The sequence below is a fragment of the Elgaria multicarinata genome, chromosome 7, assembly GCF_023053635.1.
Source record: "Elgaria multicarinata webbii isolate HBS135686 ecotype San Diego chromosome 7, rElgMul1.1.pri, whole genome shotgun sequence".
Taxonomy (NCBI): domain Eukaryota; kingdom Metazoa; phylum Chordata; class Lepidosauria; order Squamata; family Anguidae; genus Elgaria; species Elgaria multicarinata.
In genome coordinates, this window is record NC_086177.1 from 7415172 (window position 1) to 7436849 (window position 21678).

At 47.0% G+C, this 21678-nt stretch overlaps 1 protein-coding gene across 1 annotated transcript; it reads left to right on the forward strand.

The window, feature by feature from the left end:
* Positions 1–1302: 1302 nt before the first annotated feature.
* On the forward strand, positions 1303–18658 carry PAX1 (paired box 1). The gene is made up of 7 exons (XM_063129998.1): positions 1303–1405; positions 1620–1885; positions 1968–2487; positions 2996–3673; positions 7605–7750; positions 8801–9026; positions 18561–18658. The coding sequence occupies exons 1-7, from the start codon at positions 1303–1305 to the stop codon at positions 18656–18658; spliced, it is 2037 nt and encodes a 678-aa protein (XP_062986068.1).
* The last annotated feature ends 3020 nt before the right edge of the window (positions 18659–21678 follow it).

A 21678-nucleotide genomic window follows, 5' to 3' on the forward strand; every position in this document is an offset into this window, starting at 1 on the left:
GACAAAACTAGTCTTCTGTTGCTGTTGTTATTTAAATCTCCCTTCCACACCAATTATGAACTCATTAGCTTAGAAATAATCTGCATTGCAATTATTCGGATTTATTACCGAATAAATCTCCGTAGATGGCACGTTCCTCTCCTGTCCTTTACGTTTTTAAATCGCAGTTGATTTGACGGACTGGCTGCAATTTATGTTTCTTTTGGGTCTAAGAGGAAAAACTATGTTCGGAGGACTAAAATAGTAGCAGTAATAATAATCCCCAGCCCACAAGTTTTGAGCAAATCTAAGGGTAGCATTTTCTAAAAGAAGATGGGTTTTTAAAACCTGGCTTCCGAAGATCAGGACAAGTTTTTCAACGGCTCCTGCGATGTTAAAAGCAGGCAATACACTGGGGAGGAAAACCTCGACTAAAAAGACAGCTTTTTCTTTCGGAAGCAGGCATATATATATGTTATGGAGTGTGGGAAGGGAAGAAAAGAAGCCCAATAGATCATTAACTAGAAGTAAATCTGATATTATTTCAGGGGAACTTAGAAGTGTAGTTAGGATCATATTTGTTAAAAGGTACAGTTTTAAGGCTCCCCGCTCTGCTCCACTAACCTGTCAGGGACGTGGCCGGTGCGGGTGGGGGACCAGGAATGGTATTGATTATTTAATTATTTCTCTCGGTCTTCCGCTGGGCAAGGACTCATTTGAAAGTGCACCCCCCACCACTGTCAAATTGCTTTCCCCCCTCTGATAAACCGTCCTAAACCCATTACCAGTAAGATGTTAGCTAGAAACAAGCAGCGCTTCCTTCCAAATAAGGCTGCAGTCGACAAGCGGGGAAATTATTCCCAGTGAAATCAATGGGGAATTGCTTACAGGCTAACATGGAAAGCATTGTCCTGAAAAGATGTAATTCTGCGCCCGCGAGCAACCCCATCTCCGCTTGCTTCTTTCCTCGAAGGAAGCAGATCCAGTAGGACCTGCAAGCAGAGAGTCTAGGGCCATAGCTAGACCTCAGGTTTATCCCTGGATCGTCCAGGGGTCAAACCTGTTCATCCAGGTGACACACAGGGGATCCAGTGCTCAGGCAGGGGCGAACCCTGGAGGATCCCAGGAGAAACCTTAGGTCTAGCTGTGGCCTATGTATGCTTACTCGGAAGTATTTCTTTTCCCTCCCTAGGGGGTAGCTCTATTCGTCTATTGCAGCACGTTCATTCCGCCATAAGTTGGCGCGGACCATATGTATACCCACTTCGTCAGATGCACGACGGCGTTCACTGCAGCTGACTCCTAAGGAATTGCGTTGAACTCATGGGGCCTTACTTCCGCGTAAACGTGCCTGGGAGCGGGCTGCGTCTTGTTGGAGACCCGGCTCCTGAATCTGGCAGCTGCTGGGCAGATGTGCAAGCGGCAGGTGACCCCCCTCGCCCACCCTGCGGACCGCCAGAGGCCCAGGTGGTCAACACTAGGGCGCTCAAACCCAGCTTTCTCTTCCAAGATCGGGGCCCCTTGGAGAGACAGGACCCCGGAAGAAAGCGATCACCTGCTTGGGAGAAGAGATGGGCGCTGAAATGGGGGAGGGGGAGAGCCCCCCTCCCCCCACTGGCGCAGAGTATTTTCCATTTGAGGTGGGGAAAGGGAGGCGGGGGGCGAGAGGCGGGGGCTTCGGCGGAACTCGGGGCGCTTAAAGGCTGGGGGTCTGTCCGGGCTGGCCTTCGCGGGAGGGCGGGGAGAGAGGGGGGCGCGGCAGCCGGGGCGGAACCGCGCCAAGCCCTGCCCGCTGCACCTCGCTGCGCCTCCTTCCCGGGGCCGGCGGGCCGGCAGGCGCCCCCGACGGGAGCCAATGAGCGGCCGAAGCCCTGCCGGCACCTCCAGCGGGAGCCTGCAGCTTGACGTGGGAGACGCGTCAAGGGGAGCCGCGAGCGGGGCGGCGGCGGCGGCTTGAGTCTCCCGGCCCCCTGCGCCTCCTCCGCCAGTCGGATGCGGAGCCCTCCTCGGAGGTCTGCGGGCTGCCGGGCCTTCGCTCCAAGCTCGCCAGCCGCCGCCGGCGCGCCCAGGGCCCCGGCGCGGCCGGCCAAGCCGCTCGCCAAGGGAGGGCGCGCGGCCCTTCTCCCCAGCGCGGCCAGCGGCGGGCGCCTCTCCTAGGGGCCATGGGTAAGCAGCGGGCCGGGCCGGCGGCGGGGACCCGGCAGCGGGGGGGGGCGGAGGGGGACGGGGCGAGCAACAGGAGGGACGCTGGGACAGCGAGGCAGCGCTTCCGTCGCCGTAGGCCGCCCTGGGCCCCGGAGGCCGCCCGCGACGGTCCGGCTCCCCGGCGGGGCCCCAGGGAGGGAAACGGGCAGGATCTTCCTCCCGGAGCGGCTTTCCGCCCGGGCCGTTTCGGTTCCGTGCAGTGTCGCGGGGGCGCTGGCGCCTTCCCTGCCTGCCGCGGCGGTCCTGGGAAGACGCCGAAAACGAAAGAGGCCGGTCGAGCCCAGCAGTCTGTTTCCAACAGGGGTCAGCAGGTGTCTCTGGGAAAGCTCGCTTGTCCCTCTGCATCTGGTACCTCTACGGTTCACTGCCACTAGGCGTGGAGGTTCTATTGAGCGATTCTGGTCCACGGTGGTGGATTAGACTGATCGCCCGTGAATCTCTGGGATTCATGGTCCCTTGCATCTTGTGGCAGGGGGTTCTGTTAGGTGCACCCAAATGGGTGTCAGACACTCTTCGAGTCTCAGGCTGAGACCAGTCAGTTGTAAAATAGCTGCATTTCCCCGGCCTCTTTTAATCCGGTCGTAGAGGGGGGGGGGTGTTTCCAAATCCTCATGGTCCACGAATCCGCCTTGGTGGATGGGCGCAGATTAAAGCTAGCAGCAAAAGGAGTGGGTGCGCGGGGTGGTGGGGGTGGAGGGCCTGCCCGGCTGGCGGGCTGCGGCGTTTCCTCCTTCTCCTGCCGCGACCGACGGCGAGGTCTGAGCCAGCCCCCGCCCCTGTCTCCCCTCCTCCCCCCCCCGGTTGCTTGCAGAGCAAACGTACGGCGAGGTGAACCAGCTGGGCGGCGTCTTCGTCAACGGCCGCCCGCTGCCCAACGCCGTCCGGCTGCGCATCGTGGAGCTGGCCCAGCTGGGCATCCGGCCCTGCGACATCAGCCGGCAGCTGCGCGTCTCCCACGGCTGCGTGAGCAAGATCCTGGCGCGCTACCACGAGACCGGCTCCATCCTGCCCGGCGCCATCGGCGGCAGCAAGCCCCGCGTCACCACCCCCAACGTGGTCAAGCACATCCGCGACTACAAGCAGGGCGACCCGGGCATCTTCGCCTGGGAGATCCGCGACCGGCTGCTGGCCGACGGAGTCTGCGACAAGTACAACGTGCCCTCCGTCAGCTCCATCAGCCGGATCCTGAGGAACAAGATCGGCAGCCTCTCGCAGCCCGGCGGCGGCGGCGGCGGCGGGGGCGGGGGCCCCTACGAAGGCGGCGGCGGCGGCAAGCAGCCCGGCCCGCCGCCCGCCCTGCCCTACAACCACATCTACCAGTACCCCTACCCGGGCGCGGTGTCCGCCGCCGCCGCCGCCGCCAGCACCAAGATGGGCAGCCACCCCGGAGCCGCGGTCTCCGCCGCCCACGTCAGCCTGCCGCGCTCTTGGCCCTCGGCGCACTCGGTCAGCAACATCCTGGGCATCCGCACCTTCATGGAACAAAGCGGTGAGTGGACGCCGCCTCGGCCCGGGGAAGAGGGAAGGCTGCAGCCCGGGCAGCCTGGCCAGGGGCGACCCCCGCGCGGCGGCCGGGACGTCGGGGCCGAAGTAGGGCCGCGGCTGTTGCTGCTGCTGCTGCTGCTGCTGTTTGCACGGCCCTAGACCTTACAACATCAGATATGACGCAGAGCAGGGAATAGGGGGGAAATATTTCTTCAGTTACGTTTAGGGGATTTAACCTTTGCTTCAAACGACGAAGCAGTTGTGCAGGAGTCTCATGGACACGAGCTATTTCACTGAGGTGGGGAGAAGGCGAAAGAAAGAGGGGCAAACTCCAAACAAACACCGTTTCCCCATCGTGATTTTTTTTAAAAAACAAACTATGATTATGTTATTTCCTTGCTTTTGCTGTCTCTGTCTCTCTCTGGGGCTACAGCTAGACCTAAGGTTTATCCTGGGACCATCCAGGGTTCACCCCTGCCTGAGCACTGGATCCCCTGTGTGTCACCTAGATGAACAGGTTTGACCCCTGGACGATCCAGGGAGAAACCTTAGGTCTAGCTATGGCCTGAGTGTGTAATTAAATCAGGAACAAAGATATATAACTCAAGAAGCAATATGCAAAGGGACTATAAAAATGGGATAGTACTGCTACTGTTGTTGCTTTCATTCCTGAAATTCTGGTTAGGATACAAAATGCCTGGCCGTTCTTGTCCTGTGGATCCTCCCGAAGACCCCCGAGACAGTTTAGACTTGAGATAGACAGCTGGAGGTCCTGGAAACCAGGTGCGCTTTATGGAGCAATTTTACCTGGCTCCCCAAAACCTCACCAAACCTGGAAAACGACAACAACAACAGAAAATATACACACAGATTTACTTATAGGGGAAAGGAAATGCTCTCCCTCCATCCAAGATCCCCATTAGTTAATGTGATTTCTTTGAAGTTTGTATGACGTGTCTTGAGCACATCCAAAGGACATGTGCTCTGTAAAGACCCTTATGCCAGGTTGCATGGACTTTATGACAGAGACTTGGCCAGATCTACACCTTGTGTCAATATATAACAATCCCATCATGGTAATGCTATATCCCTCTGGCACATTTATATCTCGTAGGATGCATAATGCCATTTATTGTGGTATTCTGGATAATGTGGAATAATAAGAAGGGAATAACACTATGGCCGTTTCTACACCTGCCTTTTTCCCAGGGATCGTCCCAGGATCATCCCTGTGCATGCGGACACACAGGGGATCCCAGGAGCAGGCGGGGACTTTCCCTTCATTTTCCTGGGATAACCCTTAGGTGTAGAAAGGGCCTATGAAAGCGATATATGGAAGGTGGATTGTGCCCCAATAGTTATCAGTGCACTTCAATACCGCTATGAACTGGCGTAGAAATGATCGGATTGCATAGTCATGATGTGTGTGTGTGTGTGTGTGTTCCAGAAGAAGCCAGCACCGTTCATGCTAGGTCTTCGGTACCTCTTAATAATAGTAGCAGCCCTGTCAGCACAAGCCACTTTTGTTTGTTATTTCTGTTTTAAGCATAAGGATTGGTGCCTTTGGCATGTGCACCGAATGTACAGACCCATTGAATCACCAATAGTCCCTCAGTATAAAGAACACCTGGATATTCTTTAAGACTAATGGGTGGGTGGGGGGCTCTGAAATGCGAGGCGATGCTCCCCCGCCCCCGGTCCTTTCTGAATGGCACTCCAGTGTGTGGCAACATAGGCTTCTCCCTCCCCCGCACAGAAAAGCAATAATCCTTCCCCCACCCCCACCCCACCTCCAATACAGAAGCTGACCACCCCTGGCTTATGCTAAGAGCCAGCGATTTGTTCAAGCCTGCTCCAAATGGATTTCATAGCTGAGCGGGGATTGGAACCACCGTGCCCGTCCCTCCCGCATGTTCGTATCCGCTGCACCTCGTTGCTTGAAGCCCAGAGGCATCCTGGGAGCTGCTGCTGTAACCACCCGGAGGGCCAGATTTCAGCAGACAGAACCCCGGCTGTTGTTGCAGAGAAGGCCCGGACATCTTGAACTTCTTATGAAAAAATGTGGAAAATATTTTCGTAGCGATGATAGATTGCCAACCGCAAACTCTGGGCCCTTCTACTGCCCCCTCCCTTTTTTGGTAAGGAAAAAGAAAGAAAGAAAGAAAGGAAGGAAGGAAGGTCATATCGAGATTATTCTATACAAGATCAAATATCTGCCGGGGTTTTTTCTTCCCCACCTCTTCCAATATTCACTTGCCTAAGGATTGAAAATAACCTCGCTCTTGATCGCGATTCCATGTCTTTCTCTTCTCGCCGATGATCTACAATTATATTATTTCAGAAGGGCTGAAGACCCAAACGATCCACAGGCTCCTTGCGACTGCAAATTATAGGGAACCTTGTATTTTTAGACTCTGGTAATCTACTACGTTTTGTTACTAGGAAACCGAGTTCCGCCTTTTAGGTCCCGTTTCAAGTTTCTATTAATTTTGAAGAGGTTCCGGGGGAAAGAACGTTGCACTTTGTGGCTTCAAAACCCAACCAATCACAGATTTATAGTTCTATTCCTAACTGAAGAGTTCATCTTTAAAATACACATATCATTTTTTTAAATGAAAAAGTGGTGGTGGTGGTGGTGGTGGGGAGACTTCCCTACTTCTTAGCTTAAGACTCCAAATTGTAAGGAGCACCTCTATGGATCATATCCCGTTCGCTGGTTGAAGCCTCTATTATTCTGTTCAATGGGCTTTTGCAGCAGGCAATACATGCCAAAGACACACGCATCCGTTTACTTTTACTTAAAAGGAGGATCTTTCTTCCCTATGACGATAACAGTACTAATGAACTATACAAAAAGGAATCCCAAATGCTTTAAAAAACAACAAACTACCTCCCCAGTATTAACCTTGAAACCAAAAGTAAGCAATTGTACGTTGCTGAACATTGACCCTTCTCGTTGCCTGCCCCCCCCATTTGAAATGGCGTCCCCTTGAGAAGGGCCTCCTAACTGATTCTAGAGCCAAAATACTGGCCCGTGTAAATGAAACAGGCATGGAGGTGGAAGAATATGTTTCAACTGAAACGTTGCCAAAAGCTGTTTGCAATTTAAGACCCCTGCCTATATAATCTTCATATCGACCTCCTCTTTAACCTCGAGTTTTAAGCAGAGTATATAGAAGATCCAATCCGATGTGCAGTTTGGCTGTAAAACATCCGTGACCCCACCCGTGTCTTCGGAGAGCTCAAGTCCCCACTCCCCACCTCGCCCATATTTCTTGCTGAAGCGCTTCCCACCCAAACAGAGTCTGGAGCGGGCAGGCTGTGAAGGAGCGTTTCGTAAATAAATCTGGATTGCGTTTATCGTTAGCCGCTTTTACGAGGCTGTTGCGCTGCAGCAGGAGCGAATAATAAATCCTTTACAGGCATAGGAACCGTTTAGAAATGGAGCAAACGGCCATTGGGATCTCTGGGGCAGCGTCCGCCGGCTGCTCTTCTTCTTCTTCTTCTTCTTCTTCTTCTTCTTCTTCTTCTTCTTCTTCTTCTTCTTCTTCTTCTTCTTCTTCTTCTTCTTCTTCTTCTTCTTCTTCTTCTTCTTCTTCTTCTTCTTCTTCTTCTTCTTCTTCTCCTCCTCCTCCTCCTCCTTCCCCCCCCCACTCAGTGTTTCTCTGGACGTCCCTTTTTTTTTGCCTCCCTTGAAACCCACATCAATCTACCTTTGACCTAAGGGCCACCCAGTGCCCTTTGAAGCCCAGAGGCAGCTTTTTTACTGATCCCGGGAGAGGCCATTTGGGGCTTTCAGCGGAGCTCCGGAAAGATGACTGACGAGTCACGGTGGAGGCGAGGGTTTCTGAGGAGGTTTTCCTGAGCCAGCCCGGCTAGGGAATTGCTCCTGTGTCCTGGCTGCTAACGTTTGCCCCCGATCTTTCTCATCCTAGGAGCTCTGGCTGGGACAGATGGCTCTGCCTACCCACACAAACTAGAAGACTGGCCGAGTGTGAACAGAACCACCTTCCCTGCTGCCGGGCAAGGTGTCAACGCGCTTGACAAATCGGCAGCGGAAGCTGACATTAAATACCCCCAGGTAACATAGCACGGCCAGTCGGGAAGGAGGCAGCAGGGCTGCGTCTGGGCCGGGGTGGGAGGCAGGCAGGCAGGCTGGGCGAAGGAGAAGGCCCACAGTGCCTCCATAAAGATCATGTTCTTAATGGTTTTAATTTTTGTGAACCGCCCAGAGAGCTTCGGCTATTGGGCGGTGTAAAAATGTAATAAATAAATAAATAAATCATCCCACCTGATGCCGTGTTTACCGGCGTAAAGGGAGAGAGCAGAGAGGTAATAGGCAGGGCTCTACAAGACGGTGGATCTGGGAGAAATATCTGTTCGAAACTGCTGCAGACCGGCATTGGAAGGAGGTCCTAAAAACCATCTGATCCTATATCCAAAGGACACATACATAAACCAAGGGATCAGGGGAATGGAATAGAAATGGAATGGCTGGGGGCGGGCCGGGGCGGGGTGGGGGGAAAGAGCTAACCGCTCTTTGGAATTTGTTAATTTCACAAAGCCTTCCTTCGCTTAAGATGGTGGTTTTTATTTTACCTTTTTGCTCCAGGTGCACAGAACTTTTCGTATGTTTAGCTCAGGTTCTAGTCAACTTAATGAAAAACTTCATTTTGGGGGGAAATTATTAAAGAAAAACCAAAACCTTTTTTTAAAAAAAGTTGCCTGTTTATACATTTAGTATCAATTTCACCAGACCTAGGGCTAAATCTACACCAAGCAGGCTATGACACTTTGAAAACGTTTTGAAAACTGTACAAGGAGTGTGTCCTGGGCCCCAACAGTTGTCACTACGGTTATAAACTGTTTTAAAGCAGTAGTGTAGATCCTGCACTACACGTCTTTGAACAGCTGGTAGTAGTATTTTTTTCAGGGACCCCAGAGCTCCTTGCGTGTGTGCTAGTTCCCCATCAGCTGCAACCCCCTACTTGGAAGGGAAGCCCATGCAAAGTCCATTTCCAGCACAGTCCTTATATGCACATCTGGACCGGGAGTGGACGGTCTCTCTCCCTGGTTGCCCCCTGCCTTCCCACCAGCTGATGTTCTCGCTCTGGCTTTCTCTGGTTTGCAGCCGCCCCCTGGGCTCTCGGCTGTGAGTACCTTCCTGTCCCCGTGCGCTTACCCATCCTCCAACCAGCCCGGGGTCTACAGCGGGCCGGGCGGAGGCTACCTAAGTCCGGCTCATCATCACTGGCAGACGCAAGGCAGCCCCTTGGCGCATCACCATGGGCCCGGCATGGCTGTTCATGGCGGAGAGCTGGCGCCCGCCCTGGCCTTCAAGCACCCCTCCCGAGAAGGTAAGGAAAGGCGAAGGACGGGCCACGGGGTGGGGGGGGGGGAAAGGCAGCAGAGCGGGCAGGTGGCATCCAGCCGCTGCTGGAAGTGCAACTCCTATCCCCAACTCACCTGGTAGCAAACCCCATTGGAAACAAGAGGGATTTGCCTTCCGAGTCACATTGGGCTGCATGCGTCTCGGTTCTAATCGGAATATGCTCCTCTTATGTAGTTGGGCTGCTACAGAGGAGGGTGGACGCGGATCCATTCCTCGTCTGGCCATCGCACCTGGTCCTCTCCTTTCCTATCGACTTTTCCAAATGATGCACACACACCTTCTATGTAGCTGGAATATGTTGTCCTGTCAAGAGCTCAAAAAATATTGAAAGATGATTAAGGGACTGTCATTTAAGCTCTTTCTTGGAGGGGTGGTGGTGGGGAACGGGCTGACGAATTAAACTGTGCTACTGAGGCCATAGCTAGACCTCAGGTTTATCCCTGGATCGTCCAGGGGTCAAGCCTGTTCATCTAGGTGACACACAGGGGATCCAGGGCTCAGGCAGGGGCGAAGCCTGGAGGATCCCAGGAGAGACCTTAGGTCCAGCTGTGGCCTGAGAGCTCGCACTTTCAGTTTATCTGGAGAGGATGCACTTCGAAGAAAATCGTCTGCACCTTCTGATGGGTTCGGGGGAGGCGAGAGTTTAGTCCATGTCACTTTCCCTACATCACTATGAAATGTGATTAGACACAAGGCTGGGTCACGTGGAAGGACGAAAAAAGTCGACCCCCGCCCCCAGGTTTCCTGTCCGTCACTGCTGTCCTCTCCGGAGCGAGAAGCACTCTTCAGTCTGCTTCAGACTGCTGTCACCATTCAGGCATCCATAGGAGTTAAATCATCGCGGGTGCTTTCCGGGTGGGAACAGAAACCCCATCCTGCCAAAATATTTTCTTTCCCCTTCCATTTCCCCCCTGTACAAAACGACTCCTCCGCCTTTTCTATGGCTGTACCTTTTATTTTCTTTCTAATCCATTGTACGCAGCCTCTAACTGTGTGTGGTCCCTTTTGGAGTATTAGATCGAAGTGGGCGTCATTTAGCCCGGTGCAATAATTGACAATGATTGAAGATACTGTGAAATGCTACGTCATGCGCTGCGCGTGTGGAAATGGCCTTAAAAGTTTAAAAAAAGTTTTTTAAAAAGGAAGGTGGTGATAAGTGTCTGAGGAAAGAAGTATTGCTGAGGAAGGATTGGCCTGGGATCCGACGCTTTGTCCTGTTGGAACTTTTGTAACAGCACATTAAACGATGCTATCTTAGGGCATGATCCAGTCAAAGTTAAGCACTCGCAGTACTCATTCTCTCCCCCTTGTAATGACTGAGCTGTGTGGCACGAGCTTACTGAGAACTAAGCCCCACTGAGTTCAATGAGATTTACTTCCTAGGAAAAAGTGTGATAGTTTAGGATCATAGACAAAAATTGCTTAACTTTGGGTGTTTTGATTTAAAGACAATGTTGGCTTACCACTAGGCAGAGTGAGGTGGCTGCCCCTTGCAGGTGATTTGGTGGATCCAGCTACAGGAGGAGGATCATGAAAGAGCAGAAAATTGTTATTTAACAATTTAGAATGTTGTATTGTTATTCCATGGAGAATCGCTTGTGAGAATTTCTCCCTCAGGTGCCAAACTAACCACTAACATGGTTTGTTTGGGGTCCTATGCACTTTGACTGGGGGTGTTGTCCTCAGATGGCAAAAAGACACCAGGAAACAACAAAATCCAATAAATGAGACACCCCCATGTTTCATATCATAATTTAATTTTTTTTCACATCCAGGGCTCATCTACACCAAGCAGGATATTCCACTATGGAAGTGGTATGAAAAGGCAGGAGCCACACTTCTGCTTTATAGCAGTATTGAAGTGCACTGACAACTGTTGGGGCCCATTGACACATACCATATATTGCTTTCATAGGGTTATATCCTGCTTGGTGTAGATGTGTCATGGGCTCCAACAGTTGTCAGTGCACTTCAGTACCACTATAAAGCAGTAGCGTAGATCCTGCAGTGCATTTCAATATCACTATAAAGCAGTAGTGTGGCTCCTGCCTTTTATATACCACTTTCATACCGCTTTCATAGTGGAATATCCTGCTTGGTGTAGATGAGCAAATGAGCAACCAAACAGAAGGAAGAAAGAATTTGAAAAAAACCTTTTAATTAAAAAAATGTATTTCTTTTTGTCTCCTCCCACTTTAAGTTTCAGTTTATTGCAAACTAAAAAGAGCAGTTCCAGGGAAAGCTTCCGGCTTCTAGTAATTCTTTAAAACGAAGACCTTCCTTGAGTAAAAGTAGCAACCGTTCGCATATTTTTCTTTCAGCCAGTGGAACAGAAAATAAATGGGTCAGGAATACACCATGGGGCCCGTGCACAGACTTGCACATGGAGAAGTGACAGAGATTAATTTGATTTGAGAAAAATAATAATTTCATTTCCATAGATAATCATTTTTTATGGAACTAATTCACCATAAATCTTGAAGGGAACAAGTCCATTCTCTGGAGCAAGCAAGAAGGCATTGCATGAAGCTATAAAAGGCATGGTTTTAGTCAGCCCAGTCATTTCCCTCCCTCTTCCTCTCTTAGATAAACAGTGAGTGCTGTCTTCCTTAAATGTATGAGTTAATTATAAATTATACATTAACTGCATGACTTGATTTTAAAGTATACTCATACAGTAATCTATTTTACATTTTATAGTTTCCTTTCCTTTCATTCGTTTATGGCTGCTGTCTCTCCCACCCCAATCTATTTTATGGCGTGTTCTTATGTAAAGAATAGTTCTCTCTGCATACTGACTAGTAAATCACACTTGGGGACTTATTTTCAAGTAGAGATTATTAGCATTGGATTTTAAATAATTCTGTCAGCTTTTCCAGAATGAAATTTCCGGAACAGCTGAGTCAGAATCAGTGGGTCCAGTTTACATTAATTGAAACCAATGACCAAATGGCTGTTGATTTGGATGGAGGTGGATTACTCAGTTTCTATGTGGAATAAAGATTGTGACTTATTAATGGTGACAATGCCCCCCAATAATTTGTTTAATTTAGTATCAATGCGATAATTTATGATTTTTTAAAAATCTGTTAAATGCATGATTTCACTGGAAATTACTCCCTAGTTAGTGTTTCATTGTTGTCTTTGACATGTACATTCACTTTAAATTCAATATATTTTATGGCACCTTAATTGTCAGGTTCTCATGATCTTTTGAATCCATCTGGTTTCGCAAATTAGTGGGGAGCATCTATTTTGAAGGAAGTGTAGCCAGTCTCCCTTTTCTCCCCCTCCCCCGCCCTAAAGCAAGAATTTAAGCCTTAGAAGAACCTAATACAAAACAAAAACAAAGTACTTTACAGTGGAAACTGGCGCTTCTTTTCTCTCTCTCCCCCCTCCCCCCGATTATTCAGTGTCAGGCTGGGAACGTAAGCATAACTTGTCAGTGCTACTGAAATTTGTGAATTTATGACTGTGGTGTTATGGTTGAACATGATAGCGAGGACCAGAGGTGGTCCTTTTAACAGAGCTGGTCTTTAACCAGATACCTAATGCTATTTGGAGTGGCTGGGGTTAAGGACAGATACTTCAGGGATGCGACCACCTAGATCCTTGTATGATTCGAGATTTTTTTAAAAAAAATTAAAAAAAAGTTTGGTATCACAGCACATAGCCTTTTGCACATTTTTGGTCCTCGACAGATGGTTTCCTTGCAAAGTTTCTTGCCCGGTCGTTTCTGTGGGTGCATTGGGCGAATATTTCAGTACTTCTAATAAGCCTAGTTTCTTTACTGCCGGTAAATGTGTGCTGGATCGACACCCCACTAGATTCCTTTTTAAACGCTGGTGGGAGACACTCAGTGAAGCCAAAGTCTGTTTATCTATCTGAGCTGCAAGATAACTGAATCCTTACCAGGCAAGGCAATTTCTATAGTTTGGCAAGGGAGAGACCAGTTTGTTTAAACCCTGCTTTGCCCCCAATCACATATGGGGTGGGGGATGGATGGTTAGAGCAAAAAGAACTCCTGCCTCTTCTGCATAACTCTTCGCAAACTTCTCTCCCCCCTTGATTTCCCCCATCCACTTTCACTCCCAAACCGGAAGTAAAAAAACCCCACTTGGCGAAAGAGGCTATGGGGCTATAATTGGGAGGGTTCAGCTCTTCACCAGGTAACCCTTTTGATCTAAAACTAGGAATCCACCCCACTTTATAAGTGATTTGGGAAGGCCCACGTTTAAGCACACGGGGAAATTCTCCTGCATAAACTCCATCGAAAAGAATGGGAGGAGAGCAAAGACATGAGAAAACACACCCAACCCTTTTAAGACAGACATGGAAAAATCTGTAAATCTGCGATCTTTCCTTTGGTTATGATAGGCTACAAACTATTTCTCCGAATGTGTGAGTTCTGAATACTTTCAATATTTAAAACAATGTAACAGAATGATAAAAAGAAAGTTCGTATGATACCTATTTTTATTTCAATTTATTCTGTCTATGCATAGCACCTTAGGGGATGCTCAGAGCCATATTGATTGGTTAATTTGGCCCTATCTTAAAATATTTGCTTCTAAGTGTAAGTTGTACCTCATATTTCATTGGTTTATTATTTGAAGCATTTTCAGACCTCTTCTTCTGCAAAAAAATGCTCCTCCCGCTGTTTACAAAGGTTAATAATGACAGCCTCTGCTCTAAGGTTTAAAATCTAAGACACCAGACAAAAGGAAAAGACATTGGAAGGGAAGAGGAAAAAGGCAAATCCAGGCACTAGTTCTTACCTACAATGTGTTCTTTCTGGTGGTGGAACTGCAAAGCCAGATCCTTGCTGCTGCAGCTCCTTTGACCAATTTGCCCTGATATTTTTCCGGAGGCAGTGGTGGCCCTTGGTTCTCTGACCCATAGATGGGGGCAGTGTGTATTTCCCTTCAGCCTTCCAGTCCCAAGGCAACGGCCAGCTGGACTGCCAATGTTCTTTCCCACAGGGAGGGGCATAGCAAGTTCCCTGCAACTGCTCCCTCTCTGGCCCATGTTTGTTTGTTTATTTATTTACATTTATATACCACCCCACAGCCGAAGCTCTCTGGGCAGTTCACAAAAGCTAAAAACAGTAAACATTAAAAATATACAAAATTTAAAAACCACCAGAGACATGAAAACAGTATAAAAACAGCAGCATCCATTTAAAACAACAATTCTGGGGTCCAATTGGGGCCAGGCTGAGATCGTAGCACATGTATATGCTGAAATATTTATTTATTTATTTATTACACTTATATACTGCCCACATAGCCAGGACTCTCTGGGCGGTTTACAGAAATTTTAAAATTAAGATAAAAAATAGAATACAACATTTATAATTCTAAAACACAGAACATACACACATAAAGCATCAAAAACCATTAAAAAATAAATAGAATTTATTTATAGAATAAATAGAATTCAAAGAGGCAGGAAATTGCAATAATAATAATAATAATAATAATAATTTTATAGAAACAAGTTGGTTCACTTAAAATGAATGTGCCTTACTTCCTAGAAAATGCATTTTGTATATGGGTATACTAGGGCACAGATGATATTATGCACAAGTGTTAAGTGCATTTTGACTTTTTCTTAACCTCTGCCAACAATAAGCCGGATTTCAGTGCTGAATGCAACTTTCTTACAAGTATCTGTTTCCATTTCTACACCTTTGCCAAGCTAGGAGATCCGTTTGTGGACTGCAAAGTGATGGATCCAGCTTAGGCACATAGAATCAGATGGAACCTCGAAGATTTCCACTTCATTGTACACCTCCTCCTGCTGCCTGGCAGTACCACCACCACCACCACCACCACCACCAATCTTTGTGGCATTTGAAACAACTGTTAAATTCTTATAAATAGAGGAACATAAGCTTCATTAGACAGGTCCTTGGTCAAAGGAATAAGAACATGGTAATAAAACAATCACATTTTAACAGCAGGGGTGACAAAAGGAACAGGGATGGGATAGCAACAGTTTCTGGGAACTAGTGTGCAGTTACACCTCCTTTCTTTTCGTTGGGGATGATGACAAAGGGTTAAACCCAAAGGAAGATAGGAAATGTGTGTTTGGAAGAGTGTTTGGAAGGAGATATCCCACAATTCTCAAAGTGAAGTTACAGGCATTCCTAAGATGTTCTGCTATAAACGATGGTCATAAACCATGGGAAAGTTCTGCATGAACAGTGTGAGCAATGTTCTTGTATGGTAGATTGTGTCTCAAACCACAGATCCCTGATTTCCCCATGTTTATGATATGCTTTGCTGCTTTTGAATTGCTAATGTGGACTACTCTTTTCTTTAATCTTATCCACACATGCATATAGTGGTGACTTAACTTCCATGTTTTAATGATCTATCACAGATCATATCAGCTCAGCCACAGAATTTTTAATAGGGGACAAATCACATTCTCAATTATTAAGTGTAATTAAGTAACGGGAGGTCAAGTGGCATATGTGTGAACTGCCCCCTTTTGATACTATCTATAATCTGCTCTGTTATTATTGAAACAAGTCTTCATAGTTCTAAGTTCAGTGGTTCCTTTGTTAAAGCTTGCCAAGGAGTGAATTTGTTCTGTTTCCACACCATGAAGAGAAAGCACTTTTAGAGAGATTCTGCTTTATGAAGAAACAGTAGTCATGGTGGCCATAAGGTAGGAAAAATCCATAAGGTAGGAAAAATCCAAAATCCTTAGTAGTCATGGTGGCCATAAGGTAGGAATAATCCAAAATCCTTAGTAGGGCAACCTTTATTAGACCAACAAAAATGTCACAAAATGCTGTGCAAGCTTTTGAACTCCTCATTAGGCTAGGTGGTAAGCAAAGCAAGGGACGTGGTCTGATGTTGCAGCTATGAAATCTGAATGTAGTGTCACAGTTTGAAGTTGAATGTGGGAGGAAGCAACAGCGCCTCCTTGTGGTCAGCTCCCAAACCCAACTTCAGGGTCTAGGGATTGTTTTGCTACTTACCCTATTTCTTACCCTAAGACACACTTTCCCCCCCATATAAACATCTCTAAAAATGGGGTGCGTCTTAGAATCGCGGGTGTGTCTTAGGATTTTTTTTTCTGTTGGTGGTACTGAAATTAGTGTGCGTCTTACAATCGATGGCATCTTACAATCAAAGAAATACAGTATATATTTCTGGTTCAAGCCCCCATCCAAGAAAACCTGGGATCCCAATCTAGGCTTGTGAATAGCATTCTTTCCCCCTCTCACACACTACCAAGATATGGGCAAACAACAGTATTTCTTAAAATTAACAAACAGTAGTGCATCAAAAAGAGATAGCAACACAGATGAAACCACAAAGATATACTTAAGTACAAAACTTCTCAGCTAGATGTCTAGACGTACCCATGGAAGTATATGTCTTTTGGCCTTACCTACAATTAATTCAAGGATCCAGTCAGTGAGTAGACGTCCCATGCATGCTCCACCTCGATGCAAAGACTGGAGAGCACTGCAGTATATCCTTTTCCAAGAAGGGGCAGTTTTGCAATAAATTGGGAGTTTTGCAATATAGCCCATTCCAACAGGGAGCAGCAACTACCTCCTTCCACATTCCATCTTAATCCTAAATACTTGCATACCATCTTGTGATATTTTAGTTGGCCCAGTAAAGATATCACCTTAATATGGATTTTGGCATTATTAGGTGTGGTGTTTTTTTAATGCTACTAGGGAAGGAGAAAGTAACGTATTTTCTATAAAGAAGATCAAAACTATCCCCATGGTAAACCACCTCCTTGCATCTGCCTGATTAGAATTTAGGCAACATACAGCCTTGCTGAACACAAAATGTCATAACATACACAAAGAGCTTTAAACACCCTTTCTGGGAACTCTGATTGACCCCAGCTCATCAGGCACCTTATATATGCTTGCCAGAGTGGATGCTGATCCCAGTTTCCTGTTGAGTATTTTTGTATAATACATACTTATGCAAAAGTGTTAGTGCACTCAAACTGTGCATTTTATGTGCATATGTAAACTCTCCCCAAGTATCAATTCAAAACATACAGGGGTCCAGACAATGTCTCCCCCTTCCGTGTTTTTCCAGACATGTCTTATTTATTTTCAGTCAAATCTATTACAGGTGGAAAGAATAGCCGCACAATGACTTCTGATAGGTAGTATTAGAAGCTGAGCATCTGGAAGCATCCCAGATGGTGTTATTTTCCACTTGTAGGCCTCCTGTGTTTTCCCACAGCCTTTTCTGATTTTTTCTCTCCTTGTAAATTTTGTTAAGGACAGAAAGACAAAATAGCTTCAAATTTTCTTTTGACTGGCAGTGTTAGGAGCCTTCTGTGTGGAAGCACTCAAAGTCTGGAGTCTGTACAATACATACCTGTGTATACGCACCTTTTAAATTATTTCACACTTTAGGGATACTTCCCAAAGAGGCTTTTATCACACTATCCCCTGCCTCATTCACAGAATTTTGGAAGGGGAGGATAACGGATGATGTAAGTCTCCTAACCCTCCTGTTTTCCCACTTCTTCCAGCTTTTCTTCTTACTGCAGAAAATCCCTTAAGGAAAAAAAAAGATAAAGTAGCTTCGCAATGCCTTTTGATTGCTAGTGCAAGGAACCATGGTCTGGAAGCACTCTCTGTCCCATTTAAGCTAAAAGAAGGGATAATTTGCCCCACTCTTTTAATGGGGCTGAAAGCCTTCTCACCGAGGTGGCAAATCAGTGTCTGGACTGTACCACTTCAGATTGGAGATGGGGGATTATGACTGGACATGCTTCTCCAAATAAACAGACCCTAGGGACAGAAAACTAGCATACCAGGGGAAAAGGCTTTCCCAACATCTCCTTTTGTATGTGCTGGAAACTGTCTGGTATGCAGGAAAATTCAATGGGTAAAATCTAACAAAAGTCCTACTTACAGTAGATCCAATAGAATAAATGGGATTTAAAGTTAGGCCATAACTAGACCTACGGTTTATCCCTGGATCATCCAGGGGTCAAACCTGTTCATCTAGGTGGCACACAGGGGATCCAGTGCTCAGGCAGGGGCGAACCCTGGATGATCCCAGGATAAACCTTAGGTCTAGCTGTGGCCTAGGTGACACACAGGGGATCCAGTGCTCAGGCAGGGGCGAACCCGGGATGATCCCAGGATAAACCTTAGGTCTAGCTGTGGCCTAGGTGACACACAGGGACTCCAGTGCTCAGGCAGGGGCGAACCCTTGATGATCCAGGGATAAACCTTAGGTCTAGCTGTGGCCTTAGTTATGACTGATTTAAATCTCATTCACTTTAAGGGGTATCCTCTAAATAGAATTTATGTTGGATTGCACCCTATGATGTTAATCCTTTCTTGCATTCTGAACTAGCACAGGCCGCTTTACCGCCTCACTGAGAACTGGATCTCTGTATCCTGATTAACTTCAGCTGGAGTCAGGACCTTGCGGTGCAGCAGTCCAACTCGTTTCATATATTTCTCATTCTCTCCACCCTTTTGCAGCAGGGGACAGAAAACAAGCCACCAGCTCCGGGGGGAAAGCTGCAGCAGACGCCCTCGCCAACATCCACGGACTTTCTGTTCCAGCCTCCTCGTCCTAGAAGGAGAAAGGCAGGAAACGGTGTCGGAGGCGAAGGAGGAGGAGGAACTTCGTCCTCCCTGTTGCGGTCCAGGTTTGAGGAGAGAAGCGAAGTTGCAGCCTGTAAACAAGCCCGCGCAGCCCGGAGAGGGGGCGGCGGCGGCTAAACGACCCGTTCTGCATTTTCTCCCTGCGCGTCACCGCCCAAACCGACGTGGAGGAATCAGGGCGGTGAACTTGCCTTTGACTGAAGCACAGACCCGCGATCCCGCGATGGGGTGGGTGGGACTGCAAAGAGGCGGAGGGACACGCGGCAGAAGCAAACACATCCTCGTCTCCTGGTTGGTCGAGGCGCAATCCGGAGGACGCGCCCTTTGGATTTACACGGCTGAGGGCGGACCTACGGAAACCCGGTGGGCCCAAGACATTTTGATCCCGGAGTGAGCTGGAACTTTGGAAGGAAATAAATAAAGGGCACCAATTCCCTGTCCGAGATAAGTTAAGAACAAAACAAAACACTTTGACAATGTTCTAAGCATTTCTGTGCCCAAATCTACTTCGTAGAATAGTTCGTATTCAGGCTAGCCCTAGAGCTGCACCTCCCGGCTTCACAGCAGAGCGCACTTTTCCTTCAAGTAGGACTGACTTCAGCTTATCACTGAAACACTTTCTGGCCATAGCTAGACCTAAGGTTTATCCTAAGATCATCCTGGGTTCGTCCCTGCCTGAGCGCTGGATGCCCTGTGTGGCACTTAGATGAACAGGTTTGACCCCTGGACAATCCTGGGATAAACCTTAGGTCTAGCTATGGCCTCTTTTTGATCCCACCCCCAGGTATTTTCATTTGAGAAAAACACCCCATTTTTTAAAAAAAGCAACACAAATGAAAAACAATTATTTTCCTACCACACCGTCTCACACTAGGTCTTTCTCAGCAAAAGAAAGGTCCCGGCAATATCAAACACTCCGAGACTGATACTTTTTCAACAAGGATTCCATTTCCTTTTTGTCTAATCGTGAAGAGTTTTAGAACTTGCATATGAACAAAATATATGCAGTTCTAAAAGGGACATGGCTCAGAATATGCAGTGCAATGCCCATTCTTTCTCCTCACTTTCCCAAGTCCCCCGCCCTATAAGCTGACTGAGTAGTCTTTTGAACAGTTCCATCAAAGGCATTATTAAGAGAGAGCTTTGGCTATTGGGCAGTATAAAAATGTAATAAATAAATAAATAAACAAGGCAGCTGGGGAAATTCTGAAATAGTGAAACCGCAATGCAATTCCAATTGCTGCGCTTAAAAGCTCCGTCACACCTTGGAAGAAACGCTGGCTATGTACCTTCTCCGTGAACTCTCAGGGCTAATCTACACCAAGCAGGATATTCCACTATGAAAGTGGTATATAAAAGGCAGGAACCACATTGCTGCTTTATAGCGGTATTGAAGTGCGCTGACCACTGTTGGGGCCCACTGACACATGCCATCTACCGCTTTCATACCGCTATATCCTGCTTGGTGCGGCTCCTGCCTTTTATGTACAGGTTTCATAGTGGAATATCCTGCTTGGTCTAGATGAGCCCTAAGTTACTTCCTGTTTTCAAACAGGAAGTAAACGAGGGCCAGTCAGTCCCTCCTTGTGAACAAGCTGTTTCTCCCACACACAGCAGGAGAGAGCAGCAACTTTGGTTTAAAAAATATATTTCGGAGGTTTTCTGGTTTTTCTTGCAGCGCAAGGGAGACTAGAAGGGGCAGAAGGGGCGTCAGAGGCAGATGATGTCATGTGAGCTAACTCTGAGGAATCCGTGAATGCCCAGTAACAAGCGTGCAATAAAACACTCGTCGGATGGAGCTTAAAGCCTCACCCTACCCCAGCCGGGATTACCAACGTCCCCCGTTTTGTCAGTGTAGACAATGTCTCAAGCCCTAATGTAACAGGGCAAGTCAGTAACAATCTTTCCTGATTTTATATTTTTATAACAAATCAATAAAAGATGAGAAGAATCCTGCTTGTGTTTTCATTACTTTTATGGCCTTCTATTTCCTTGGAGTGTGAGTTAGTGGTTCCTCATGAACGTTGCTGCTAAACCAGATCCTAACCAGGTCCTAACCATGTTTATTCAGCAAAAAGCCCGGTTGATTTCAGTAGGATTTCCAAATAGCTGAAACAAGTATTCAAATATTTAAAATTAGCCAGTGGGTCAAATTTCATCAATCAAAATTTAAAACTCTGAATATTATCTGTAAAATATTACTTCAAAAGTTGAGCACTTTACATTAATTCACATCTCTTGATTTATTTTGGCTGTTACCAAATATGAAATATTATAAATCATTAATTTAAAAGGTCATTAAAAACCAACTTCATGTCAGTTCACCAATTCTGTCAAATATTAAATACAATTGCAAGCCAGGTATCTTATGTGAAATGTCACTGTATATCGCCTACCAAAAAGTTTTCAAATATTAAATTAAAATACTTAATAGTCAGCAGTCAAGCTTTTCAGACCAATGACCCCACTTTTACCCCCAATATGCATTTGGATTCCACTTACATATGTAAAATATTAACTGGTATGTAGCACAGAGCCCCCCCCCCCCCCCCCCCAATAAATTAACTCATGGTGGCTTACCATGTCAGGTGAACCAAGTTTTATCAGTGGGAGTCTACGTGCATGCTTCTACATCCTGGACCAGTAGTTGTTATGTTAAACATGCTTATTGCATATGATAATAGCTGGATTGTGGCTCAAAAGTAAGTCCCATTCAGTTAATTGGAACTTACTACCACAGAAATATCCTTTTTAAAAAAACTATTTGAATTTAGGAAAAAGCATGGGACCTGCAATAAAATATTATAATGTCGAGTGTTCCTTTTAGTGTTTCAGACAGACAGACAGACAGACAGACGTGTTCTTTCAAGATGCCCCATTCATTCTTCCTCTCTGTCTCCACCCCCAGACATTCAGTATTCTGTTGTCACTGAGTACATTTATTTATTGAGCAGTCTGGTGACTTTTTTCAAGCATGCTGATACTTCAACAC